This window comes from Penicillium hispanicum (assembly GCF_028827665.1).
Source record: "Penicillium hispanicum strain IBT 35686 chromosome Unknown utg000004l_segment0_segment0, whole genome shotgun sequence".
NCBI lineage: Eukaryota > Fungi > Ascomycota > Eurotiomycetes > Eurotiales > Aspergillaceae > Penicillium > Penicillium hispanicum.
Genome location: NW_026623196.1, coordinates 3,851,804 through 3,878,118, shown reverse-complemented (window position 1 = coordinate 3,878,118; position 26,315 = coordinate 3,851,804). Strand labels below are relative to the sequence as shown.

Genomic DNA, 26,315 nt, shown 5'->3' with positions numbered 1-26,315 from the left:
CGCACTCCGCTGTTCGTATCGCCGATAACAGCTTCTCCTCATCTCTGCTTGACTGCGCGCATCGACATCCCACGTTGACATCCGGCGAGTCGCACAATGCTTGCCTCAAGAGCTACCGTTCGGTATGGGTGTTCGAGGGCAGCGCGACTGCCACGTGCCCGCGGTCTTCATGGCCTCCGCAACTCCCCACAGAGTAAGTTCTTGAAGGTATCAGAAGAGGTCCGTGATGCTGTCGCGACTGGGAAACCGGTGGTCGCCCTTGAGACCACAATTTACACTCACGGTAAGTGTCAACAGTGCCAATTCCAAGGTCTGAGCTAGGCAGGCTAGATGAAGGAATAGTGGCTGACCAACTCTAGGCTTTCCATATCCCGAAAACATAGCTCTTGCGTCGCTACTAGAATCCGTTGTTCGAGTCAACGGCGGGGTTCCGGCGACTGTAGGTATTCTAGGTGGCATCGCAAGAGTGGGAATGAGTGCAGAGGAGATTATCGAGCTGGCCTCGACCGCGGAGCACAAGTCCGCACTGAAGGTTTCCCGCAGGGATTTGGGATATATCTGTGGCATGGTAAACGGGCTCATCCCTGCGATCTTGATGAATACGGAACTCATATGCTACTAGGGCCTGGCTGGGAAGAAGATTCATGGTGGCACAACCATCTCTGGTACCATGATTCTCTCAGAACTAGCCGGTGTGAGGATCTTTGGAACCGGTGGACTAGGTGTGTTTGCACGAGCCCGTCGAATTTTCAATGTCTAAAATGTCACAGGCGGCGTTCACCGAGGGGGCGAAAACTCGATGGATATTTCTGGTAGGCAGCAGATCTTCCAACGTAGCATAAGCATCGACAACCACTGACCTACTGTCAATCCAGCCGACCTTACAGAGCTGGGACGTACCCCGGTCACGGTCATTAGTTCCGGGTGCAAGAGCTTTCTGGATATTCCGCGGACACTTGAGTACCTCGAAACAGAAGGTGTCTGCGTTGGTACCTTTGCCGACGGGCGTCAAGGCTCAGTCGATTTTCCTGCCTTCTTCACCCGAGACAGCGGAGTCCGCAGTCCGCGGGTCATTCAAAATGAGGCTGAAGCAGCTGCCATAGTTTGTAAGCTACTTCTTTCTGGGACTATATTCGGTTTTAGCGGTTGACAAAGTATCAGATGCGCAATCACACCTCCCTGTGTCCTCGGGAATTCACTTCGCCAACCCGGTGCCTTTGGAACACTCCATCCCCAAGGCCGAGATGGATCGGGTCATCGGAGAGGCCATTCGCCTTGCAGATGTAGAGGGCTATCGTGGTAGCGATAATACCCCCTTTGTGCTGGCTAAGATCAAGGAGCTCAGCGGTGGCAAGAGTGTGGCTGCGAACCGTGCTCTGGTTGAATCCAACGTCAAGCGCGCAACTCGTGTGGCCGTGGAACTTGCCAAGCTCGAGGAGCTTGACCGGGGAAGCGCGGCTCGGTGAGTTTGATCGCTAGATACGGAATAAATCCAATGCTAAGTTCGGAGATCTTCTTATGTATAGCCATATGCCTGCTATTTCAAGTACTACTCGGTCGGGTCAAGATGGCCTAGAGCCCGGGAACGTCTTGGAAACGACCAGTCCAGAGGTGCCGGTGGAAATGACAGACAAGGCAGATGTTTTGGTCGCAGGGTCACTCGCTATCGATCTCTCATGCGACTACACGCCTTTTGGCGATGAACGAGTTCAGGTTGCACCTGTGCCACATACATCCAATCCCGCTGTTATCGGGCAAAGTCTCGGCGGTGTCGGTCACAACGTCGCTGTTGCAGCTAGCTATGTTGGCAGTGACGTCCTATTCTGCAGCGTCGTCGCCGACGATCTCAGTGGCCGGGCAGCCCTCGCCTCGCTTGAGAAAGAGGGTCTCAGTATTGCAGGCATCCGGGTGCTCCCCACAACATCGGGTGCACGCACCGCTCAATACATTGCCATCAACGATGCCAAGAAGGATCTCCTGGTAGCAATGGCAGATATGGGCATTGTCGAGCTCCCCGAGCCAAGCCTCGACTTCGAAGGGCTCTGGGAGCCTTTACTGGAACGCACCAAGCCCAATTGGGTCGTTGTCGACGCCAATTGGCGCCCAGGCGTGCTCGCAAAATGGGCTTCTCTTGCCCGCAAACACGGTTCCCGTGTAGCCTTTGAGCCCGTATCCACCGCCAAATCTCGCCGTCTATTTGGCCGCGATGCCAGTGGCGCAGATGCGGTTATTGGTCCCGCCCAAACAATCCCCAATCACGCTGTCAGCCTAGCCTGCCCCAACCGTCTGGAACTGTCTGCTATGTACATGGCTGCTCGTGAAACGCTTTTCTTCGACTCGCCGGGTTGGTGGAGTGTCATTGATGCCATGGGTCTCTCTCAGTCTGGCTCGCGGGACCGCCTTGTCGCCCTTACTTCTGCCGCTCTTGTCGACGAGGGTCTTCCGCAGCAGTCTATTCAGCTTCTCCCGTTCATCCCTTGCCTCATTACAAAGCTTGGTGGAGCTGGTGCTCTTCTCACTCAGCTGCTGCCTTCTGGTGACCCTCGTCTGACGGATCCCGAGTACGCACCGTATATCCTTGCCCGCGCATCTCCATCAGCGGAGGTGCCCTTTGGCGGTGTCTACATGCGTCTCTTCCCTCCCACTGCTACCTTGGCTCCTGAAGAAGTTGTCAGTGTCAATGGCGCGGGCGATACTCTGCTGGGCGTCGTAGTTGCCGGTCTGGCAAAGAGTGACTCGGCACTGCACATTGAAGATATTCTATCCGTGGCACAGGAGGCAAGCCGAAGGACATTGACTAATGCTGGGGGCGTGAGCAAAGAACTTGCCGGCTTGCGGGCTACTCTGGGGTTATAGTCATGTCAGCATTTAGTGTGATTGCTAGCGTTATTTATATCCATCCAACTCGGTTAATGCGGCTCTCGACGGGCATTTTGTGTTTCTACGTCCATCTCATGCAGGAAAAGGGACGCGGCGGCTGGCTCATGCTATGGAGGTCTGAAAGGGCGTGTAAATGACATTGATAATGACAATAGATTAGCTGACCATTGAGCCTTCAATCGACCGGGTCCGTTTCATTTTTGGCACAAGCGTCGGAGCTAATATCCCGGCCTGGACCAGCACATCCGCTTGATCCCAGTGTATATTTTGGCTGACAATGCGGCCACCACAAAAGCTAGCCACCACAACAATGACCACTTTGATCTCCCGATTTGTGGGTTGCACACCTGGCAGTAGCCAAGGTACCTCGGCAGTATGAAGGAATGAAAACATCACCTCATCCACAATGCGGTCGGCGCCTACTGTCCGAGACAGCAGGTGGATGTGTTGGCTATCGGGGCCCGCTGGGATGAACGTATGCATGAAGAAGGATCTGAGGCTCTGGGGATCAGAGCCTGGGGAAGTCAGTCACTTTTCCACGGAGCAGAATCTTAATGAAGATCGGGTTTGGCGCGAACTCACCTCCTGCCAGAGTCGGCCTACACTCGACAGAAGACCCTTCCTCGTCACAAATGTCCGGTCTACCACTTCTCCTCTCGCCGTCGCCTTGGCTGAATGCTCTTAAGAATTCCATGGCCGACCCAGTCGCCTCATCGAGGTTCTTCGCTCCGTCCCGGTCTGCTAGAAGTCGCTGCCAGTATTCATCCCAGACAGTCTCGTTGCCCACGACAGCCCAGTTACTAGCCACCCCGAATGCGCGCCGCAGACATCCCAGCGTCCGGCTCCAAGCCAGCTGTGCGCTGATTTGGTTCCCGTATTGCGGGTCTGTGTCTTTTGTGCGGTAAGCAGAGAGATTGTGTTGTGCGAAGCCGGCTTGGGCTTCCGCGTATGTATAGGCGTAGCACCGATGCCGCTTCTTGTAAGTCACGTCACCCTCGGAAGTACTCAACGTGATCCACGGCCAGAATGCGCAGGAACTTGCTTTCTGGCCTGGGAGGTGGATCTGGATTGGAAGGAAAGTGGCTGCTGGGCCCGGGCTGAAGATTGAGTCTGTGCTTGAACATGCTGGTGCGCAGCATGCTTGCGCCTGTGAGGTCTTGTCTGCCGTGGCCTGTTCCGCTGAGGTGACTGGGCAGTATGCTATCAAGGCACAGAGCCGCGGGAATGGGTTGGTGTTGCTGGTGGTAAGATGATGTGATGCGAGAAGATAGTAGGCCGGTCGATTGTATGCTGGTCTGGTTAGCGCCTGTACTTCTAGATTGCGTCGGGATGATGCCACAAATAGAAAATTGTGCTTCTCCTCGTCCTCACTGAATGCATCCACAACGAAACACGCGAGGGCAACTTACCCACTATCGCATACCGCTCGCCTGTCTCAAGATCATCTTCCTTCTCATGCACCGCATTATCCAACGCCTTGCGGTCTCTCTCGGGATCCCCAGTGCATGCGAAATGGATATACTCCACGTCAAACGCCTCTGCTTGGAATCGGTGAATGATTCGCGGATCAAATTCGGGGGTATCGGAAATCAAATAAAGATGCCGCGACACAGGCTCCCCCGCTTCACGATCCTGTCGACGACTGCGCTTGCCCGAGCTCGCACTGGCTGTGCGATGGAGGGCATGAGGACCCGATGTGGCATCCAAGGCTGTTGTTCCGGAATCGGGGGATTTGCTGGTGGAGCTCCGAGCTCGTCCAGTAAGGCGTCGGAATACGTTCACCATACTTGGTATCCAGGTTGAGAGCTGCTCGTCTACTCGGAGACCGTGATCGATAACACGTGGATCTGAAGGCTGCCCATGACTCTTATATAGCTGGGCGAGTTCTAGGGTGTGACGTCGACGAGTACCGCGATAAGATAGCGTGGCCGTGAAGAATACGCCATCCTCTAGTACTCAAGACACGTCATATTTCATTCAAATCTAATGGAAATGCCCGCCGCTCAAATGCGCCAAGTCTATACATGCTTTCTATCAGTGCTTCTTTTAGAAGCTCTCCAGCCACTTCCGGTATTCGTTCACCGTGGCCGGCGCCTTTCCATCATCCACGAGATATCGTTGATAAGCCTCGCGCAGAAGACTCTGCCGTGCAACCTCGCAGTCGACCCGAATATCCTCGATCAGCGCGTCCATGGAGACGTAGTCATATTCCGGCCGGATATAGCCCAGTATCAGCAGATTGAGCTGCGTGCCGTAGAAATCGGGCAAGCGATTGAACGTGGGCTGTGCGACTGCCGTTGGAGAGGGCTGGGTGAGAGGGGGCATGATGTGAATTTCCTGGGACAAGAAAGTATGGGTTGTCAGAAATGACTCGTCCGAGATGGTGGTCATGGTAGAAGCTCAGTACGTACCACCGATCGGACGGTGTTCTTATAAAACGGGTTATATCCGATGCTCAACACTGCCGGGAGCAACGTCGTCGCCGGTGGCTTGTCACTGTCGGCGATTGGATCATTCTCCTGTGCGAATTTCTTGGGGTCCAGCGCGACCACGCCGTAGTATACTCCGGTCGTCAGGTCGGGATACTTCTCGGAAAGATCTTCGGCTGGGATGTTGGCGGTTGGGATTCCTAGCTGGATCCGCGTCAATCAGTTGGCGTCCACTCACAATTATCACACAAAGCACGGGGTGAATTGCAGTCATACATCCTTGCTTCCACGGCCAAACCCCTTGATCACCGGGCCGGACAGTTGCACGGGGTACGGAGCCTCCGGGCCTGCATCAGGACCAGCGACAGGCTCGCGCGGCTTGTCGGGACGCATTATAGGTTCACTGAAATCGCAGCGGACGTTTGTGAGAAAGCGAACGAAAGCCTCGAGCCGTTGCGATAAGGCTTGTCGAAAAGGTTAATCACGCGGGGATGTGCCGATGTCGCAGGTTTCGGGGGCCGGACAATGGACGTGATGGATGCGATGCGAGTCCGACGAGCGGGCCGAGACAGACAACGTCAGAGCAAGGATCAGCTGTATCACTGCGATGCGACGACGTGGTGGAAGAAACGACGAGCGATGGCGGGGCGATCGATATGTCCGTTGAGGGGAGGACCCGACCAATCAGCGTCAAGAAGAGAGCTCCCTCTATACTCGCTATAAGCTATCCATGGATAGTATCGACGATCCCCAAGATGATGAACTGCTCGGTTTCTATATTTAAGGCTCTTTATCTGGCACAAATTGAATTAATTTCCAACGTATAGCCACTCGCTTGGCCGTCCGTGGTAACTCATGTGCTCAATTATACTGTGCTTTTGATAATTGATGGATCTCCCAGATCTCTCTACAGATGTAGCGAGAAAGTTCCCTCATATCCGCTAGGGTAAGCAACGGCCGGCTTGTCCTCATCGCCAACCCCTTCCGCCCAAATCTTGGTGCCATTAGGGGCAACGACGGACTGGCCCTGGATGGGAGCCATTCCAAACTGGTAAAGTGTGTCAACACATGGAAATACTGAATAAACACTTTCCTGTCCGTCCGCTTCTTATAAGGCGAGAAACATTGCTAGTTAATTTCGGTCTCGGGTGTCGGATTGGGGCTCGCATAGCAAAGATAGGCGCGAGGAACCCACTTCCGCATCTTGCGAAAAGAACAGCCCCAGCGCAAGGATCAGAAAATAGTGAAGCAGAGCGTCCGATGTCAATGGCATTATATCTCGTAAAAACATATAATCCCAGCCCCAAGATATCATTTTTGTTCCTTTTGAGCGCCTCCAAACCAAAGAATATCAACGAATCGCGGCAGGTGACGGCCAGGATCGAGAACACCAGCTGTATATACGAACGAGAGAGAGGAACAAGCAAGGGGGAATCGTACAGACCCAAAACTGGAAAAAGAGAATATGTACCCAAACGAAACGGAAGAAGGCGAGAAAATATGAACCAAAGAAGAAACTAAACCAGTCTAGAGACTTAGCCTGGTCGAGGGTATGAGAACAGTAGAGAAGTGGCAGAGAAGAGATAAGATCAACAATTGAAGTGCACAGCCAACGCGCGGATAGCAGGAGAATCAAATGCATGGGAGGAACTATGCAAGATTCTGTCAGTCACCATGCGACGATGAGGGGGATAGGTATTAGGAGTCCCAACTCACATTCATCACGATAAGCATCGGAATGTCAAACACATCTCGCTTGACTGTCCAGCAGTACGCGCATTCGACCTTGCCATCCTTGGACCCGAGCTGGTTCATCCCAGCTTCGCCAGCGATCCCGCCCTTGCGCAGGTGGTTATTCCACTTGCCGCTATCGTCGGACTGGGCTTCCATGTCTTCTTTGGTTTTGTACTTGAGCAGCTTGCACCGCGTCATGACGCTGCCGCGGGAATCGCCAAATGCTAAGCGCGCAAAATCCTCATAGAACTCGACCACGCTGTCGTCGTCGAGGAGCTCCGCCAGGAAGACTGGTTGTGGACGCCCACTGGGGGCAGTTTCTAATGTTGAGCTGCGGGGTGTGAAACTCCCGCGCGAGGTTGCGCCAGAAGCTGGCACTGGTGATCCACCAGTATTGACATTCTGGTTCGGTTCTTTGCCCAGCAGCACATCCTTCTTCCATCCGGTCAGAATACTAAATTCTTTACCCACGGCGGCAATCTCGCCCGTGCGTCGACAGACGATTGTTGGGGTCCCGCAGGCATTGATGAAGTCTTCGTATTCCCAAAGAGTCCGCTGGAAGCACTTCTCCATGAAGATAAGGTCATCTCGATTTAATGTCTTAGTTGTCGCAATGAAGGATGGCCGAATAGATGCAAGAGCCTTGGCGATCCGCACGGTCTTCTGCGGCGAGAAACGCCGTTGGATGAAGGCGGTCAGGTTGTGGAAACCACTCGTGTAGGCGTACGGCTCCTTCACGCTCTCATAGATCGACGACGGGTTCCGGTGGCGTCGCTTGGGAGCAACCTGCAAGCTCTGGTGTTTCAAGCTCGGCGTGGTGATCATCGGTCGCTGTCCATTCGGAGCAAGACTATTTGGCTTGGCAGCAACATGATTGAATGACGCATCCTCGAAGCCGGGGCCCGTCACATGGGGGCTGGTCGCCGAACCAGGGCTTGTGAAGTTCGCAGGCCCGCTTTCGATCGCGAATGCATGTGGCGCATCAGCTTTCATGTGGCCGGGCAACATGCCGTTCTGGCCATAGACACCACCGACATTCACATGCGGCTGGCCCGAGGCCTGCCCGGTGGACCAATCGTTGAGTAAAGGATCGCCGAACATGAACGGCTGATTCCCCGGACTCTCTCCAAAGCCAGGAGCTGGCGTGGAGAACTGGGCAGACCCACTGCGGCCGATCGACCCTCGTTGCGTTGCCGAGTCGGTGGGCGAATCACCCGCTCCAGTCGCCATGTGGCCGAGCATCCCGAATTCAAGGGCGCCATACCGATTTTCAAAGTTCATGCTTGACAGATCAAAGTTGAAGAGCGCTGGATCACTAGGGTCAAAGAATGGGCCGGCAAAGGGATTCTGTGGTTGGCTGGTATCGCCGGAGAGAGCGGTCGTCGGCGTGGGCTGTTGCTGGCTCACGGTCGCCGATAAGCTAGGGTTCCGACCATTTTGGCTGGTCTTCAAATTAAACGTGGGGGACACCGGTGACTGAGTCGGGAAAGGGCTTTGGCTCATGGTCGAATCCTGGTACAGGTTGTAGGGCCCCTGCGGCTGGGCCTGTGGCTGGGGCGTGGGGTAGAAATTGTTGGTATTCGGAGTTGGCTGTTGCTGTTGCTGCGGCGTGCCCGCGTTGGTGCCATTCTGGGAGATGGGCAGGCTGTTGCGCAGTGAGCTGTTGTAAAGGCTACCGCCAACGCCGGGCATCAATGCTCCATCTGGAGCGTCGTGCAGATACTTGGCCTTCTTGCGAACACCATCGTGGCACGCGTCCTGCAGGCCACGCTTGATGCAGCGCTGGCAAGGCCGTTCATCGCCTAGAAAAATCTTGACGTCAGTAAGGGATGGTCTCGGAGAAGCAACAGGTCGACGCAGGCCGATCATGAATGCGTACCGCACGTCAAATGGGCGCGCTGGCAGGCAAAGCAAGCGCGCCGGGCCTTCTTCCGCCGCGGTCGCGAGGGGTCCTTGGCGTTGGCGGCTTTGCGGCCATTCTCGGATTTGCTCCCGTCGCCGTTGGTCTTGCTCTTGCCAGATTCCAGCGGTTCTGAGTGCTCGGTGGCATCGGCGGAGTCGCGATCGTCGCCACTTCGGCCTGCAGGAATCGGGGAGCCGTTCTTGACTTGCACGTTCATTTCGGCATGTATCCCCCGGCGGGGAGAGATCCCGACAGGCGCGTCCACGGGTGTGCTGGGTCTACAATTCCCTATGCGAAAGGGCCTCTAGCAGCGCCTTCCTGCTTCGGTCTCGAGATCTCGGTGCCGTGGCGACGGGACCATCCGCGCGCAACTCGGTCTCGATGACTCGGCGGGAGGCGGGATCCACGCGTTGCGCGATTCTGCCAGCCCAAGAGACGGTCGCGTATTGGCCAGTGGGTTCGTCACGCTCCTACTTGCACCGGGATCACTACTGGCGACTTCGGCGGTTGTGGATTCCTACAGTCGTGCGCTCGCGACCACGGCTGGCGGGGGAACGGAAGACCGACGTCGGGTTAAATGACGGGTGTAACGGGGGACAATCGACTCGGAATCAAACGTCGGGACACAGCGATGAGACGCATTGAAGGGACTCGGTCTTGCAAAGGCAGGAATCAAGGCGACACGCGAGAGGAGAAAAATGCCGCAACGGCTTCGGGTGTAGCTGAAATCGGGAGTGGAGAGGCGGCAGGCTCGTCGGCTGCGGGGAAGGCGAGAAGCTGGTGAGGCCGGACGAGGAGAAAGGTGAGGCACGTCAGGTCAGAGCACCGAGGGGGAGAGGGGAGATTTGCAGTTCAGATAAGCGCGTGGAGGGGGAAGAGGGAAGCCAACGAGACAAGATGCGATGAACGAAGCCGGAATGTTCCCGTGACTGAGGTCGAAAAGGTCTCAGCATCGACAGGCGGGACTTCAACCGGACTAATTGCTAGCACTGCGTGGTGACGGGGATGTTGCTTTTTTCTATTTTTTCTATTGTTTCTTTTCTTTTATTTTTTTTTTTTCCAAAGCTTGCTTTCTTTTGCTCTTTTGCTCTTTTTTCATTTATGTCGTGATCTTTTTTTTTTTCTGCTCTTGCGCGAATTACTCCTTCGCCCCATCTGTCCGCCAGGATATACTCCTACACTACTTATACTTGGTAATCCTTCATACGGGCAATTCATTTTACCTGTCGCCTGTTACCTAATTGGAATACCAAAAGAGCCCCCAGACGTTCATTATGACAGGTGCCAATCCAGCCATGGCCGCATTTCCCAGATCTCTCACGGTGGCCTTCTAGGATATCCCCATATCAACCTGGCGATGAAGCATTGCATTCTCACATGCTGACATTGGGCCATTGACGGCATTTCGACGAACTAGCGGCGATGCCCAGCCCGACGCCGTGATTGGCTGCGGGAGATCGTACATCCAGGGCAGTTGCGCACGTGTGGAAGACGTGCTGTGATGTCCAACGCACTCTAACTCAGCAATTGCAAAACGAGGACCAGACTCGCCCCGTGAAAAAAAAAAAATACTCGCAACTTCTCATTTGCCCAAACCCGCGTCCCGACACTTTCCGACTCCGTTTTGTCCCGAGTCCCCTCTTCAGCCTCGGTTCGAACCGCCAACCTCTCTAGAGGGAGACCTTGATTCTTAGCGATCCATCTATCTCTTGAAGAGGGGCTGTTGAAGCCCATCCAGAACCACATGATGCCCGTGCTCTTCGCAATCGGCCTGAGCCCGGGGTCAAGTCGGAGAATTGGCTTCTCGACTAGCTTCATCCAATGCCGGGGCCATACCTGGGATCTCATCGCGAGAACAAGAAATAAACTACATTCACCAGGGGAGCGAACCCTCAACAAGACAGGCCCTTCGCAGCGAACAAGAGAACGGTCAAATTATGTGGGGAATGGTAGAACTAATGACGGTCGATCGTCCCCGGTACAAATACTGGTTGTCTCTCCTGCCATCTGCATTGCAATTCCAGCTGCCAGTAGGACAACAGCTGTGATGTTGGGCTGTCAACCTGGCGGCCAAATGCTGACCCTATAGCCTCAGCAGCGTGACGTCTGGCCTAGATCCGCCTGGCGCCGGATCACAGGCAGAGACTCGTTGGGGGAGAACGTTGAGCTGCAATGCGCCTGTGAGCAGTGCTGCAGGCGTCCCTCTGGAACGGTGCGATCAGGAGGCATCGAGGCATCGAGATTAGTATATTACCTAGTTGCTTAACACAGAGAGGTCGGTCGCAAAGCCCCATCTGGCGACGGTCAAGAGATCATATTTGGGAGGTCGCGAATCGACTCGTCTTCCGAATACGTTTCCCATATTTGAAAAAGATGTACCTAGACAGACGTCAGTAAACCAATGCCATGTGAAATAGCTGCCGGGATGGCTGGTGTCATGACTTCATGCAGCGGGTGTGGTGCAATCACCCCTGAGCTGGGCCCTTGAGGGTTGCGATGCAGGAGAAAAGGGAATACAAAGGCCATAGCACAGACCACAACTTACGGGAAGGGAGCCATGGCAAGGGTCAGGAACGCTAGCAGCGATGTCGCCCAGTGGTATCCAAGGTTGTTGTACACTGCGCAGCCGTTAGCCACACGGTCCTCGATGTGATTTCTGTTCAACGAGAATGGTAGCATCCCCGCTTCCTTGAAGACGTGAAGGACCAAACGGCTTGCTGGGGACGCGATGCATCCTGCAACTGGGAGTGGTGCACGGCATGCGAAGCACAGACTCTCGGCCCAGTCTTGCTTCTGGTCTTGGTAGGAAAATAGCACGACCACACTTACTTTGAATGCCAAACAGTGGGAAGATGCCTCCAAAGCTGGACCGCATGAAACTATTTGCAGCCAGGGCACTGGCGGCAAAAGTGGGATAGGCGTCGACCAGGAATGTAAAGATGCCTGAGTAGACCAGGATCGTCCTAGGAAGAACACTATCGGTCAGCACCAGAGGGGAATGCAACAATGTTCAGAAACCGACTGAGGGTCAGGTGGTAAACTCACCCTGCGCCAAACACAGCACTGCCAATGATGGGCGCAATCCAGTGCACGTCGGAGTAGATCGTCCAGGCGAAGATAAAAAGCCCAATGGTGACCAGGGGCCCACCCAGGATCGCTATGCCAGAGTCAGATCTCATCACTTCCCTCCGATCTGATCTGAGCCTTACCTGGAGGTAGCCGCCATTCGGGCTGGAACTCATCGCTGCCGGGGTTGTCTCTCTGGTGATTGCGTTCCAGCCGCGCATAGTTGCGCCGCCAGATCGGATCGGACAGGATAGCAAAGACCATGCCCACGAAGAGACCCAGGAAGCACAAACCACGCTGCCACAGAACCATGCCATACACATTTTCGAAGACCAGCTGAAAGGCCCCAAAGAATAGGTACAGAATGCCTAGCAGAATGGCAGAAAACACACAGAGGTTTAGACACATTGGCTCTAACGCCAACAGGAGGATTGGACGATACATGGACCGCAGAACTGTCTGCGCCACTGATCGCTGCATCTTCTCAATTGGAGCTCGCCACCGGTCGTCTCCAGTCTCCTTGCGGAGTCGCTGCGCCTTGCGTCTGAGAAGCCTGTATCCGTAATCAGTCATCTATGCTATGCTTCAGTGTTGAAGGCGATGCCTACACTGGGTGATAAGTCTCTGGGACAATGAAAATAATCGAAACAAGAAGGAAACCAGTCCAGATCAGGAGCACATAGAATGTCCAACGCCTGTGACGCATGTTAGCCAGAATCGCTCCTGGAGGATGTGATATACTAACCAGCTGGTAAACTCGTTGATAAAGCCACCGACACTGTATCACGCTGTTAGTTGGGGACAGGCGCGGCATTGATCCAACAAACTCACAGAGGGCCAACTTCGGGACCGACGAAGGGACTGGCAGTGTAGAGCATCATGGGGAATGCAAGCTCATGTCGGTCGAACATATCGCCGACCGTGCCACCCGCAACACTGAGAAAGGCGCTTCCCGCCAGTCCGTTGAAAAATCGACAAATGATCATCGTTTGGATATTCTTTGCGACGGCACATGGAACGAGCCAGATCAGGAACAGCGAGAATGAGACGATGTAGATGTTCCGCCGACCATAGAACTGCATGTGCGTCAGCGTGTTGTACTTCTGATAACCAACCCGTTCATACTGACCTCGGACAACGGACTGAGAAACAGCGGACCGACTCCTATAGAACACATCAGCCAGAATTCGCAAGATAGGTTTTTTCCTGCCATGACAGACCAAGACCCCAAATAAAGAATGACAGTCCCAACGTTGTCACCTCTTGTGAGGAGTTGAATTCGTCCATCAGCTGGCCGTACGTTGTGGTGTACATGGAGGAAGTACATGTCCTGCCAGCGCGGGTCAGTCGTATCTACCAGACGCACGCCGCCTCGAACACACTCACACGCAAAGCGAGCCCAGCGAGACAATGATGACAATCAGCCAGCGCCGGGCTTTGCTCATGTTGCGCGGGTTCATGGAATCATTCTCGTCCCAGTCCACAATGTACCCATCTTCCCCCTCTGCATCATGCCCCGCTTCGTCGGCCTCTTCCTCTGTGAAGTCATTGCCCCCAATGCTTGTCCCATCATTCAAGGACCAGCCACGCTCTAGCGATCGAGATGCATTGGATCGTTGCTTTTGCAACGGTGCATCGCACCGATCCTCGTGTGTTGCCGAGGTCTTGATTGGCGCAAACGTCGCATCCTCAGATTTTTTCCGGTCCAACTCCCCACTTCTCTCATCCGGCGAGGAGCGATCCTGATCCATTGTGCTTGATTTTTCCTCCCGGGCGAGATCGCCGGGAGGCGAATCGCGCGAGCTCCGCGACGAGACCATGACGGGCGAATGTTAGATCGTCGGGGGGGTTGGGGCGGGGAGGGGGGCCCACGAGGTGTTCTAGCAGCTGGGGAAGAAGGCCAGTCTTTGGTTAAGTAGACAAGATCAATGACCCCGGGCCGGTTCCCGTCGCCTGCATCGGTCTGGGGTTTGCCGAGCTGATTAATCGGAGCTATCGCGAGGCCGCGAGCGCTAATAACCTGTGTGTCCACTTTTTTCTTTTAGCGCGGGCGATACCGAGCCACAAGGCGGATAATAGATCAAACCTGCCGGCAAGCCTTGTAACAGTTAATTAATTAACTAGTTAGTTATTTCCACAGTTGCATCATGGCCAGTTGGGTGAACAAAGGCTTTCTTGTTTGGCGATTTACATCTTCAGTACTTCTAGGCTGGCAGTCCTTGTCATTTTCAGCTTCCAAGGTTCCAGTTTAGCGGAGCTAGCATTCATGGAATCATTCCATTCCGACTAAATCAGATAGACATCAGTGTGGGAGGGTATTCCAGCAGTAGGCATAGTATCCTCCGATCAAGTCGATTATACGATCGCAGCTACCCTGAGGTACAACAGATTCATGTCTGATGAGAAGCAGGTCGTCCGACTATATCAAGGACAGAAATATTGATTGGAGTCAACCTATTGACCTGTCAATTCTACGGTCAACATCACGAATTAGCCTTTGACTGGCTGTATCCGTCAAAGTTCGAGTCTATGATTACAGACTATATCAACTGATAGAAAACATGTGGTATCCCAAAATTGGAATAGAGTAAAGCTTCTACACAGCAGGCGGTTGGTTGACACAAGTCTTGCAGGTGGCGAAAGATGAGACAGAATTTACTTTTATTCTTATGATCGTTGTTGGATTTAGTCTGGTCAGCCATGACTTGCTTTGCTCTGGTTCTTTTAGACGGGATCTGTGTGGTGATGAACAGTGCCGTTAACCATTCGCTCCACAGATGGGCGGATCGGTGACTGGTGATGATAGGCTGCCAATGAGATCTCGACCACCAATGAAAATAATTGGGAAATTTGACACACCTGTAGATCTCATGATGTTCTAGACGGCATTAGCGCAACATGTGGAGTGATCCGCCATGTGGAGGATGCATGGTGATGACTCGCAGGTGTAGATCCGCTTGGCTGGTCTTAGAACATGATGATGGTCTCCGTATATAGATGGGCGGGATGGGCGGAGAACCTAGTCGCCGACATGCCAGAATGGAAACCAGAGTGGACTTGATATGTTCAATTAACTATGTTGCTAACACTACGCGAAACCCGGGTAGGGAAGACGCTCCACAAACAGTGTCCCAAGTAGAACCCATCAAAAGCAATGATCGCCAACCCCGTTTTTCTCCAAACCAGTCCCCCAGAACTCCTGAAGGTCATTCCCAAGGCGACCTTTCCAGACAATTATCGGATCTTCCAGAAACCCATAGACCGTCTCAAACTCAACTGTACATGAAGGGAAATAGCGCCGAGGTATTCAAGACATTTCACACGAACGCTTTTCTACAGAGCCTGGGTCAACTGGCTCATCGCGCCTGCGGCATTCTCCTCGGCCCAGGAGCCCCAAAGAGCCTGCTTGCCGCGGATTTTGAGAGGAGCGCCAATGGACTTGGAGCCCTGCTCAACCTTGACAGCATCCTTGGTGGCCAAGACCAGCACCTCAAAGAACATTTTCGTCGCATCGGCCTTGCTAGAGCGCTTTTCGGGAAGCAGGTCCTGGAACAGCACACTCTTCTTCTGCTCCCCAGCGGGTTCACCCAAACGCTCACGCAAAATGTGCACAGCGTGCTTGGTACCCATCGAGACAGGCTCGTTATCCACGGGGTGGACTGTGTCATCCAGATCGTCAAGGGGCTGATTCATGCCCTCGTCGTCACTCAGATTCAGCTCTTGGTTGCCATCATCGCCAGGGAAGTCGATCTCAGATCGCTGGTTCAAGGTAGTATCAAGGCCAATGCCTTCGTCGACCGGGACGATGGCCTCATCCTCACCAAGCTCCAACGCGGGAAGATCGGCGGCCGCCACGTCCATGTCGGAGATCCCACTGTCACGCTTGCGCTTCAGCTCACCCGCCTTCTTCACGGAGTCCAGAGACAGAAGGCCACGCAGCTCAGGCGCCCATCCACGGCCATGCTCTTCCCCAAAAATGCTCGAAACAAAGTCACCATTCTGCTGGCGGGTCATGAGAGTGAGTAGCACGGGATCACGAGGCAGGAAGCCCGTGGACTTCAGAATAGCGGATCGATCATTTTGTAGCTCCCGAACCTGACTGTGGGAGAAAACGGTGTCTTTGTCCATAGGAATAGTGGGTAGAGTCTTTTGGCGCTTGGATCGATGGGCATTCGCAGCAGTAGCTTCTGGGGTCTCAGAGGCATTGCGGTTAAATTCCTCTTCCAGTTGGTTCATTTGAATAGAACCCGCATCCGAGAGGGGGCTCTCCGAGTCACGTTGAAAGCGGCGGTCCTCGGCCCGAGGGGTCAGGCCGTCGAAGTCGTCCTCGTTGCCAAGGTCCATGGTACCGTCAGGGAGAAGATCGTTCAAGTTGTCATGGCCATCATCGCCCAGGTCCATCTTATCAAGGGGGGCATCGTCTTCACCAAGATCCAGCCCAAGATCGTCGTTGTCGTTGAGTTTTCCGGCATCACTGTACAAGTCCTCCTCCATGGGACGAGGAGGGGGAGCATCTCGACCAATTTCCATAGTCGTCTCATTTCCGAGGGGCATTTCATCCTCTCCTAGGTCAAGGTCGACCAATGAGGGGTCTTCAAGACGGGCAGGCTCTTGAGAAACAGAGCGGCGGAAGCTGCTGTCGGGCAAGAGTTGGCTGCCAAAATCCAAAGCACCGGGTCGCTTTCCCTCTGGTTCCAGCGTGAGGTTTTGGGGGAAGAGAAGAGATGTATCAAGGTTGGTAAAAAGATCAGATTCGGTCAGCACATCGGGCAGAGTGATACCCCCCGGCGCGACAACAGTAGTCGTCAGGTCATTGTTGTTGGTAAGACGAAAAGCCTGGGCGCGTTATTCATAAGTCTCTGGTCTGGGTAATGCAGGCAGCGGATCGGGGTACTTACCATTTTGATCTTCATCAAGGCTTCGTTGCAATCGTCCAAAAGATATCGCGCCTTGCGGCTGTAAATGCGCACAACACCCAGTAGCAGTTGACCACTCAAGCGCAGTGCCATCGGGGCTTGGCCCTGATCGACAATGGCGCTCACACTGCTTTCAATATCAGACTGAAGGATGTGGGACTTGGATAGTTTGCGCTCAATGTTGGCAGACAGCCAGACGCGAGCCAGCGGCCCCGTCTTTGACAGGAGAGTCTCGGAATAGAACATGGCGCGCGGTATCACAAGATGGACTTATACAGGTGGCTGTTCAGGCGGCAGATATATCAAAACCCGCCCGGCGCGGGGTGAGGCGTAGCAGGGGTTGACGCGCTGAAGCCGGGAAAACAAAGACTCGAACGCAAGTTTTGTCAGTGCGAATGACCCAGATGAGACAATGCGATGTGGGATGCGACCAAAAGAGTGCAAATCGAGTGGCACGTCGCGTTGGGAAAACGTTAAAGATGGGGCGCGAGGGATAAGTTGGCAGAGAAACCAAGAGGAACGAGGGATGCGCGTCGGTGGGAATCAGGCGTCGAGTCAGGTGAGCCCAGCCTCTTCGGGCACAGATTCCTGCTGAGGTAATCCCCAGAATGGAGGGGGCTGGGGGAAGCCAGGAATGCGGGCGCTGATTGGTAGGCTTGGTTTCACTATACCTAATCCAGAGATCTCGGATCAACCACTAGTCCGGAATCACTAGGCTCGATTGGGGAAAGCATCATCATGGGACTTTCCAAGTTGGCCGCTTCCACGCATTCGACCCCGGACTTACGTGCGATTCTGGAACACCAACGATCGCTTTTTTTTCTTATTTTCTTCCCCTTCGCTGCTTCTTTCCCTACACGACTCCATTGGCGGTTGCTACTATCCGACTTGTCGATCTTTAGTGGGTCTGCCAGTCTCCCCCGGTTCCATTGCCAGTCTGGCCCCCCGTTCCAAGCTGCTGCCAGATCACACCTCCAACGTGCTCGCAACCCCCCAATTCCACCTAGACGGGATGAAAATTACTTTACGATATACTTGACGCGTCTTTTTGTCTTCCCTTCCGTTTCTGCCCTGGTGACACTTCGGCAAAGCATGAGAGATGTCAAGATCCGGGACACCTGCGTTACCGCTGCATAATGCACAAACCTCCGACTTGCCGCGACCTGCTTCCAACACCCCGCTAGGTATCCGACCAGATGTGCCATCGTCGGTGAGTTATCCGAGCTGGACAACTTGTTGACTGTGTCTTCGCCATCCCCAATCCCTGGATCTTGTCGGGAGTTCAGTGCTAACGTCCTGATCTGTTGTCCTTAGACGTCCACGTCCACGTACTCTTGGCTAGAGCCTTATGAAACCGCTGAAAGACTACACACCTCTCTACAACATGGACTGACTCCTGCTGAGGCCGAGGTCCGTCTCGCACGCGATGGTCCTAATGAACTTCCCCACGAGGAGCCAGAGCCTCTATGGCTGCGGTTCCTTAAGCAGTTCAGGGAAACACTCATCCTTCTTCTTTTGGGATCAGCGGGTATCTCCTTTATGATGGGCAACTATGATGATGCGGTCAGCATTACTCTTGCGGTTACAATTGTCGTCACGGTTGGCTTTGTCCAGGAATACCGGTCAGAGAAATCATTGGAGGCTTTGAGTCGCTTGGTCCCGCACTACGCTCATCTAATTCGCGATCTTCCATCCGCAAATTCTGCTGTGGATAACACTGTCCCTGTGGCAGGGGTCGAAGGGGAGGAGTTGGAGGAGCTCAGGAACAAGAGCCCAAGCTCGACGTCCGCGGCGATGAAAGCATCCACTACAGTCCCCGCGGCCGATCTCGTGCCTGGAGATTTGGTTCTCTTCTCAACTGGTGACCGCATTCCTGCTGACATTCGTATCACTGCCGCAGCCGATCTCACCATTGATGAATCAAATTTGACTGGCGAAAACGAACCAGTGATCAAATTTGCCGCGGCACTCCGGAGTACACATGACGGGCCTGTCGAGGCCTTCAAGGTTGCCGGTCCTCCGCGTTCGCCGTTCTATGATGCCCCCGCGACTGGCGCGGTCGGTGCGGACATTCGTCTGAATGAGCAGCATAACGTTGCGTTCATGGGTACACTTGTTCGTTCGGGATATGGACAGGGTATTGTTATATCGACCGGTGCTAAGACAGAATTTGGAAGCATTTCGGCGTCGCTCCAGGAGATTGAAAGTCCTCGAACTCCGTTGCAGCTGTCCATGGATCGATTGGGTCAAGAGCTCAGCTATATATCATTTGGTGTCATCGGGTTGATTGTGGTCATTGGTCTCTTGCAAGGCCGCAAACTCCTTGAGATGTTTACAATTGGTGTTTCGCTTGCTGTTGCAGCGATCCCAGAAGGACTTCCCATCATTGTAACAGTCACCCTCGCCCTTGGTGTACTGCGCATGGCCAAGAGAGGGGCTATCATGCGACGACTTCCCAGTGTCGAAACCCTCGGCTCCGTCAATGTCGTCTGTAGTGACAAGACCGGAACTTTGACACTTAACCACATGACGGTCACCAAGATGTGGCACTTTGACTGCGACGAGGCATTTGAAATTCAGCGTGATATGGCCTCCGTCATTTCACCCGGCCCAGCAGCGCGCACCATTCTTCGCGTGGGCAATATCGCAAACAATGCTCGTCTGTCGCGTGTCCACGCCAATTCCCCTGCCAGCGCATCTTCTGCGGCAGTCTTGTCCTCGACTGTTGACAGGGACTCGGCTGCTGTGAAGAGTCGCTGGGTGGGTCAGCCTACCGATGTGGCCATTTTGGATCTTTTGGACACTCTGGGAGAGGATGACGTTCGCGACCGTATCAGTGCTCGTGTCACTGAAACCCCGTTTAGCTCCGAGCGAAAGTGGATGGGAGTGATCATTGGCAGCGGCAGCCCTGGAGAATCCCATATTGCCTACATCAAGGGTGCCCTAGAGCAGGTTTTAGCTCGATCAGATACCTACCTTACCAAAGACGGTCGAGAAGTCATCCTTGATGAGCCTCGGCGTAAGATCATTCGGGATGCTGCCGAACGAATGGCGACCGAGGGTCTCCGCGTTCTTGCTTTTGCTAGTGGCGCAGTACGCGACTCCTCTAGGGGTATGAGAGGGTTCGGCAGCCGGTCCAGCACACCTGTCTCGAGATCCAGCCCGGTGGTTGATGATGATCGGTACAACGGGCTGGTATTTGCGGGTCTAGTGGGTATGAACGATCCCCCTCGCCGAGATGTGCATAAATCCATCCGACGTCTGATGACTGGCGGAGTCCGGGTCATTATGATCACTGGTGATGCTGAGACAACAGCCGTGGCCATTGCGAAGAAACTGGGAATGCCGGTCAACGAATTGTCCACTGCACGTTCTGTCCTTCGAGGTGATGAACTCGACCACATGAGTACCGCTGAACTCGCTCAGGCTATCTCAACCACTTCCATCTTCGCTCGTACAAGCCCAGATCACAAGATGAAAATTGTTCGTGCGCTGCAGTCTCGTGGCGATGTTGTTGCCATGACTGGTGATGGTGTCAATGATGCACCGGCTCTGAAGAAGGCCGATATTGGAATTTCGATGGGCCGTCTAGGTACCGATGTTGCCAAGGAGGCAGCAGACATGATTTTGACTGATGACGACTTTTCCACCATTCTACGTGCAATTGAGCAGGGCAAGGGAATCTTCTATAACATCCAAAACTTCATTACGTTTCAGCTCAGTACCAGTGTGGCCGCGCTTAGTCTTGTGCTGCTCAGCACCACTCTAGGGTTTAAGAATCCTCTGAACGCTATGCAGATCTTGTGGATTAGTGAGTGCTGCCCGGCTTATGCATGTTTTCCCTGTGGTATACTGACATGTCTTCCAGATATTCTCATGGATGGCCCTCCAGCCCAATCCCTGGGTGTTGAACCCGTCGACCCTTTGATCATGAATCGACCTCCTCGCCCCAAGACGGCGCGAGTGTTGACAAAACCTCTTATCCAGCGAGTGCTCACCTCTGCCATGGTTATTATGGTTGGCACGCTTGCTATCTACATCCACGAGATGGGTGACGGGACTGATGGCCAACCACTGGGCAAACGGTCACGCGTGGTCACCGCACACGACACGACCATGACCTTCACCTGCTTTGTCCTTTTCGACATGTTCAATGCTCTCACCTGCCGCAGCGAAGGCAAATCCGTCCTGCGTGGTGAAATCTCCATCTTCGGCAACAAGATGTTCAACTACGCTGTGCTTGGCTCATTAGCCGGCCAAGCCTGTGTGATCTACCTGCCGTTCCTGCAACGTATTTTCCAGACTGAGCCGTTGAGCTTGCCATCGCTTTTCAAACTGGTCTGTATTGCGAGCTCGGTGTTCTGGGTGGATGAAGGCCGCAAGTACTTGCATTTCCTCCAACGTCGGGGTGGACTTGGCGTGGGGTACAGCGTTAATGTTTGAGGGACATCTCTCGGTTTACCCTCTCATTAGATGGTTCGGAGAGCGGATGTTTGTAACCTATTTGATTGGATTGATATCACCTATACATAATAGAGACGTATAACTCATGGCCAGTTGGTGTGACGTGGACACTACCTTTTTCTGCTTAGCGGTTCAAAGCGTATACAACTATGATCCATGGATGTGAAGATGTTATTTCCTTGTCTATGGTTTGATTGGGATCCTTTTGCCCATCCTTCCACATATAGAAATACTATAAGCACACTGCATATAAGCACACTGCACTGCGAATGTAGGGTCAAGACTAGAGAACCCCTTCAAACATCGCCCAAAAAACTACAACAACAAACACATAGTGGTTGGTGTGTGTGTGCGGACATGGAGCTCAATTGAAACAAGCATCAAGCATAAAAATATGACCGACGCAGGGGTCGAACCTGCAATCTCTTGATTACATAAGAGTCGTAGTCAAGCGCCTTGCCATTGGGCCAGCCGGCCTTCTATGATAACCCGGGCAAAACATCGAATCATGAGGGGAAATCAGGAGGCTCCCAATTCGGGAGGGCTTCATAGTCCTGTGTAGCCGTGAGCCTTTGCAGTTTATATGTCAATTGGACCAGAATCGATTTTGATTGACTTCAACGTCGATAAAAGTAGGGGCTTTGACCAACCTGAAAATGTCTTGGGAATTATTGCATGAGAGATATTCACTGTATATGTTCCGTTTAGTAAGGAAACATATTTAAATGCCTCGCCCCCTGAATTCTTGCAACAGTTAGTCTATGTCTCGCATTTGATCTGAGCCGCATTCGAGTATTCAAATATAATAAAATACTGCGAACATATACAGTTCAAATAATTGTTCTTCATCTACTACCCCAGACAACTACTTGTCAGTTGGACGACCAACACGCTTCGATCTGAAGATTGATTGAGGGTCACCAGCACACCAAGGGACCGATGTCAATTCTTTCTCGAGGCAGAGAGATCCGGAGGTTGAGTGTAGGATGAACCAAATCAATGATACCGCAGGAATACTATGCGAATGAAAACAAGATGTTCCCGAGATGGGACCATGTGAATCTCGGATGCAATGTAGCGAGTACAAGGGATCACTCGAGGATGCACGGAATCGATATGTAGATGCATGGAATTCCTTAGAGCCTGCAGGCTGAACCCCACTTAGGCTGCTAGCCTGCAGAACTATTCGTTTAGTGTCTCATACTAAATATATATGTATGTATGTACATATGTACATACACCCACTAGATAGTGGTGCCTGGTGACAAAACATAGGGTATCGCGTATACATGGTTCTGTTGCGAGGAGTCCTGGATGATCCTGTCATTGGGTGTTTGATGGAGAAGTGATTATCAGCGGGAAAATAGTCCCGTAATCGTGGAATGGTATAATGCGGCCCCCTTGAACGTGCTGGATAGCGAGGGATAGAACATGCGAGACTGAACTTGCGATTGGGTTGGGGGAGCATAGCGTAGGGCACGCGACTCAGGCCCAGATCCTCCACAGCCGGGACCCGGCCCCACGGAGGCGGATTGATGGCCATCACCTGAGTATATACCTATATACATACATAATAGTGCGGACTACTGCTGGGTATGACGATCGCTCCTCCTACTTCAGTGGTACAAGCGGTGCTCAAGCCCGAACTCGGGGACCAGAGATCCCTGAACTGCCCGAGCCGGGAGAACCCGGCAGCAGCCAACGCGACCTTATCTGGAGCCAATCAACGCCAGTCGTAAATAGCAACGCTAAGCCTAATATAGAGAGGCTTGGCTCGCAGCGGAGCCCCACTTGGTGGCCGGAGTGGCGAAGGCTTTATCTGGAGCCAATCAGCGGGATATTCAGCTAGCATGAATCAGCCAATCATGGCATCCCGATAGCGAATGGGCTGCGAATGGCTCTGGTAATGGATAAGGTTGTCTCTCTCGAGTCCCGTTGAGCACAACGCTTGCGGTGGCCGATAAGCTATCTTTCTTCTATCTCCCGAGGGATCAAAGGTCGGGGCAGTTCGATGCATTGACTGGTGTATATAAGAGTAGAGTGCACCTTCCCCAGATCTTTCGATCTTCTAGTTTCAGATCTGGAGATGGAAGTTTCCCCGGAGATGTTGCATCACTGCCGAATCCGCTGTGGTTTTTCTCTCCCCCCCACAAATGATTGGGCGAAACGTCTCGGATACTGTTCTCTGAAAGCCATGACCAGGCCAAGACCCATGGGCGAAAGGCCCCGAGAAAAATTGACAATTCCCAATTCTAATCCTATTACGGTTGTCGCCACCTACAGAGCCGGAGGACGCAATGGGAGCATTTCATGATGATGCAGGATGGCAATGGAAAGGAGGATCTCTTTTTCACTTGTGCCTCCCGGAGCTATTCGAACATTTTCTCAGTCTCCTAGTCAATGTGATACACTTCTGAAAACCAACCCGTGCGTTGTGCAGCTCGTATACTCCAATCCGCAATCCGCGGAGGGGGCAAAAACAGGGTTATCAGAAGTGTGATTGGGCGCGCGGAATGATTATCCCATTGCTATTGTCATAATCAGTTCCTCCCCCAGCAACGACGCTCGACGGCTTCCGATTCTATCGAACTAACCGCGCCTCCCCCGGGATTTTCAGTCGGTCAATTCCATTCCTGTTCTGCAAACGCGACCCGTTGCTTTTTTTGGGGGGGGGGGGAATTGCTCTGCCTCTGCCGCTCTCTGCGCCGAATTACTTTCAGTCCGATTTCAGGCTCCGGTGGGCCCCAGTGTCGATCCGAACCTACCATTCTTGCTGCAGCGCTGGACTGGGCTCCGCTACTTTGCAGCCCTTTTTATATTCCCTGGCTCCCCGTGGTCAACCCTTTCCTTTCTCCACGCGGAGGTTGCTCTTCTTCGCCCGGCAATCCTTCTCGTTCTTCTCGTTCTTCTCGTTCTTTCCTTTTATCCCATTCGGCGCGCAGCATCCCAGAATCGTCCACCGTCTCGCGCACTTGCACCCCGACTCTCATTGACGCGCCCACACGCAATCTTCTACCATCTCACTATGTCCACGTTCAACGGGAAGGCCCCGTACGCGCCGGACTATGCGTCCTACAACTGGATCGGTGCACCCTCCAACTACCAGCTGTCCACCAATGCCGACTTGGGCGGCAATTCTCGTAGGTGTTCTGTCGTTGGCCACGGATGATTGGGAACTCCAGCAAGCTCATGACCATGACTCTGTAGGAACCGAAAATGTGAACAAGTGGTTCCAATCCGGTGACCAAGCCTATATCATCGTGGCCTCGGCCATGGTCATGGTCATGGTCCCCGGGCTGGGCTTCCTGTACTCAGGGCTGGCGCGCCGAAAGTCTGCTCTCAGCATGATCTGGGCCTGCATGGCCTCATTCTCGGTCATCACCTTCCAGTGGTACTTCTGGGGCTACTCCCTTGCCTTCTCTCCGACAGCGACCAACGGTTATATTGGCAACCTGCGCAACTTTGGCTTGATGAAGACCCTGGCAGATCCCAGCCCCGGCTCGCCTTTGGTCCCGAACTTGCTCTATGCCTTCTACCAGGTAGGATCCTCATGCACCGCATTTTTCCTTTGATCATCTGGTTGACTTTGGCTGCTTTCAGATGCAATTCTGCGGTGTCACGGCAGCCATCGTGATGGGAGCCGTGGCGGAACGCGGTCGGCTGCTCCCTGCGATGGTCTTTACTTTCATCTGGGCGACTATCGTCTACTGCCCTCTGGCCTGTTGGGCGTGGAACGTCAACGGCTGGGCTTACAACTACGGCGTGATGGACTACGCCGGTGGTGGCCCCGTCGAAATTGGATCTGGGTTCACGGCTCTCGCCTATTCCATGGTCCTCGGTCGTCGGCAGGAGCGCATGATGCTCAATTTCCGCCCTCACAACGTTTCGCTCATCCTTCTCGGCACCGTCTTCCTCTGGTTCGGCTGGCTGGGATTCAACGGTGGCTCGTCTTTCGGTGCCAACCTGCGTGCCACCATGGCCTCCTGGAACACCAACCTGACCGCTGCCTTTGCGGCCATCACTTGGGTTCTCCTCGATTGGCGTCTGGCCCGCAAATGGTCGATGGTCGGCTGGTGTTCGGGCACCATCTCTGGACTGGTGGCAGCCACTCCCGCGTCGGGCTTCATTACCCCGTGGGCTAGCGTGATCCTTGGTGTGGTTACTGGTATCGTCTGTAACTACTCCACCAAGAGTGAGTTCTCATTCTTCTTCTTCCTCGATCCGCCGAACTAACATTTCTCGCCCACTACAGTCAAGTACTGGATCCGAATTGACGACTCCATGGATGTGTTGGCGGAGCACGGCGTCGCTGGTATTGTTGGTCTGATATTCAACGCTCTGTTCGGCGACGACGCGATTGTCGGCCTGGATGGAGTCAACACCGGCTCCGGTGTCGGTGGCTGGGTCATCCACAACTACAAGCAGCTCTACGTTCAGATCGCCTACATCGTTGCAACCGCCGCCTACTCCTTCGTCATGTCTGCGCTCATCGCCTACGCTATCAACGCCATCCCGGGGCTGAACTTGCGCGCCTCCGAGGAAGCCGAGCTGCTCGGTATGGACGATGACCAGCTGGGCGAGTTTGCCTACGACTACGTCGAGGTGCGCCGCGACTACCTGGCCTGGACCCCGCAGAAGCAGGACCAACTCGAAGATGGCCACCAAATTCCCGCCGCCGAGCGCTATGGCATCGGCGAGCACAGCGAGATGATGCTCGACGGCCACCCGCCCAACGGCGAGATCAGCCAGAGCAGCCGCGGCGGCAGCGAGGGTGATATGCCCATCCAGGAGGTCAAGATTGCGCCCGCCCCCCGCCAGGTTGCCGAACAACACCCGCCAGACACCCAGGCTGTGCCGCCAACAACGGGACAGCCCGTCGTGCTGCAGCCCGTCAACGAGAAGACGGACGACTAGACCCGTCTC

The 26,315-nt window shown here is 53.8% G+C and overlaps 8 protein-coding genes across 8 annotated transcripts; 3 read left to right on the top strand and 5 right to left on the bottom strand.

The window, feature by feature from the left end:
- Positions 1-96: 96 nt before the first annotated feature.
- Positions 97-2,856, top strand: N7459_005214 (pseudouridine-5'-phosphate glycosidase/carbohydrate kinase family protein; the record flags this gene model as incomplete). Its single annotated transcript, XM_056944398.1, has 7 exons — positions 97-283; positions 360-568; positions 623-722; positions 771-812; positions 876-1,106; positions 1,162-1,462; positions 1,527-2,856. The coding sequence occupies 7 exons, from the start codon at positions 97-99 to the stop codon at positions 2,854-2,856; spliced, it is 2,400 nt and encodes a 799-aa protein (XP_056801281.1).
- A 180-nt stretch (positions 2,857-3,036) lies between these two features.
- N7459_005213 (dienelactone hydrolase) lies at positions 3,037-4,665 on the bottom strand (the record flags this gene model as incomplete). The annotated part of the gene is made up of 3 exons (XM_056944397.1): positions 3,037-3,395; positions 3,463-4,170; positions 4,290-4,665. 3 exons carry the CDS (start codon positions 4,663-4,665, stop codon positions 3,037-3,039), a joined length of 1,443 nt encoding a protein of 480 aa, XP_056801280.1.
- A 261-nt stretch (positions 4,666-4,926) lies between these two features.
- On the bottom strand, positions 4,927-5,702 carry fmn1 (riboflavin kinase; the record flags this gene model as incomplete). Its single annotated transcript, XM_056944396.1, has 3 exons — positions 4,927-5,217; positions 5,292-5,513; positions 5,586-5,702. The coding sequence occupies 3 exons, from the start codon at positions 5,700-5,702 to the stop codon at positions 4,927-4,929; spliced, it is 630 nt and encodes a 209-aa protein (XP_056801279.1).
- A 1,305-nt stretch (positions 5,703-7,007) lies between these two features.
- On the bottom strand, positions 7,008-9,163 carry N7459_005211 (Zn(II)2Cys6 transcription factor domain-containing protein; the record flags this gene model as incomplete). Its single annotated transcript, XM_056944395.1, has 2 exons — positions 7,008-8,845; positions 8,923-9,163. The coding sequence occupies 2 exons, from the start codon at positions 9,161-9,163 to the stop codon at positions 7,008-7,010; spliced, it is 2,079 nt and encodes a 692-aa protein (XP_056801278.1).
- A 2,095-nt stretch (positions 9,164-11,258) lies between these two features.
- On the bottom strand, positions 11,259-13,832 carry N7459_005210 (MFS transporter; the record flags this gene model as incomplete). Its single annotated transcript, XM_056944394.1, has 11 exons — positions 11,259-11,325; positions 11,492-11,564; positions 11,776-11,909; positions 11,992-12,103; positions 12,156-12,565; positions 12,621-12,707; positions 12,758-12,790; positions 12,844-13,088; positions 13,142-13,176; positions 13,233-13,342; positions 13,399-13,832. 11 exons carry the CDS (start codon positions 13,830-13,832, stop codon positions 11,259-11,261), a joined length of 1,740 nt encoding a protein of 579 aa, XP_056801277.1.
- Positions 13,833-15,345: 1,513 nt separating this feature from the next.
- Positions 15,346-17,174, bottom strand: N7459_005209 (kleisin alpha; the record flags this gene model as incomplete). The annotated part of the gene is made up of 2 exons (XM_056944393.1): positions 15,346-16,848; positions 16,911-17,174. The coding sequence occupies 2 exons, from the start codon at positions 17,172-17,174 to the stop codon at positions 15,346-15,348; spliced, it is 1,767 nt and encodes a 588-aa protein (XP_056801276.1).
- An 853-nt stretch (positions 17,175-18,027) lies between these two features.
- On the top strand, positions 18,028-21,371 carry pmr1 (Ca(2+)/Mn(2+)-transporting P-type ATPase PMR1; the record flags this gene model as incomplete). The annotated part of the gene is made up of 3 exons (XM_056944392.1): positions 18,028-18,138; positions 18,243-20,739; positions 20,797-21,371. The coding sequence occupies 3 exons, from the start codon at positions 18,028-18,030 to the stop codon at positions 21,369-21,371; spliced, it is 3,183 nt and encodes a 1,060-aa protein (XP_056801275.1).
- A 3,046-nt stretch (positions 21,372-24,417) lies between these two features.
- N7459_005207 (ammonium transporter) lies at positions 24,418-26,306 on the top strand (the record flags this gene model as incomplete). Its single annotated transcript, XM_056944391.1, has 4 exons — positions 24,418-24,532; positions 24,600-24,931; positions 24,993-25,584; positions 25,645-26,306. 4 exons carry the CDS (start codon positions 24,418-24,420, stop codon positions 26,304-26,306), a joined length of 1,701 nt encoding a protein of 566 aa, XP_056801274.1.
- Positions 26,307-26,315: the final 9 nt, after the last annotated feature.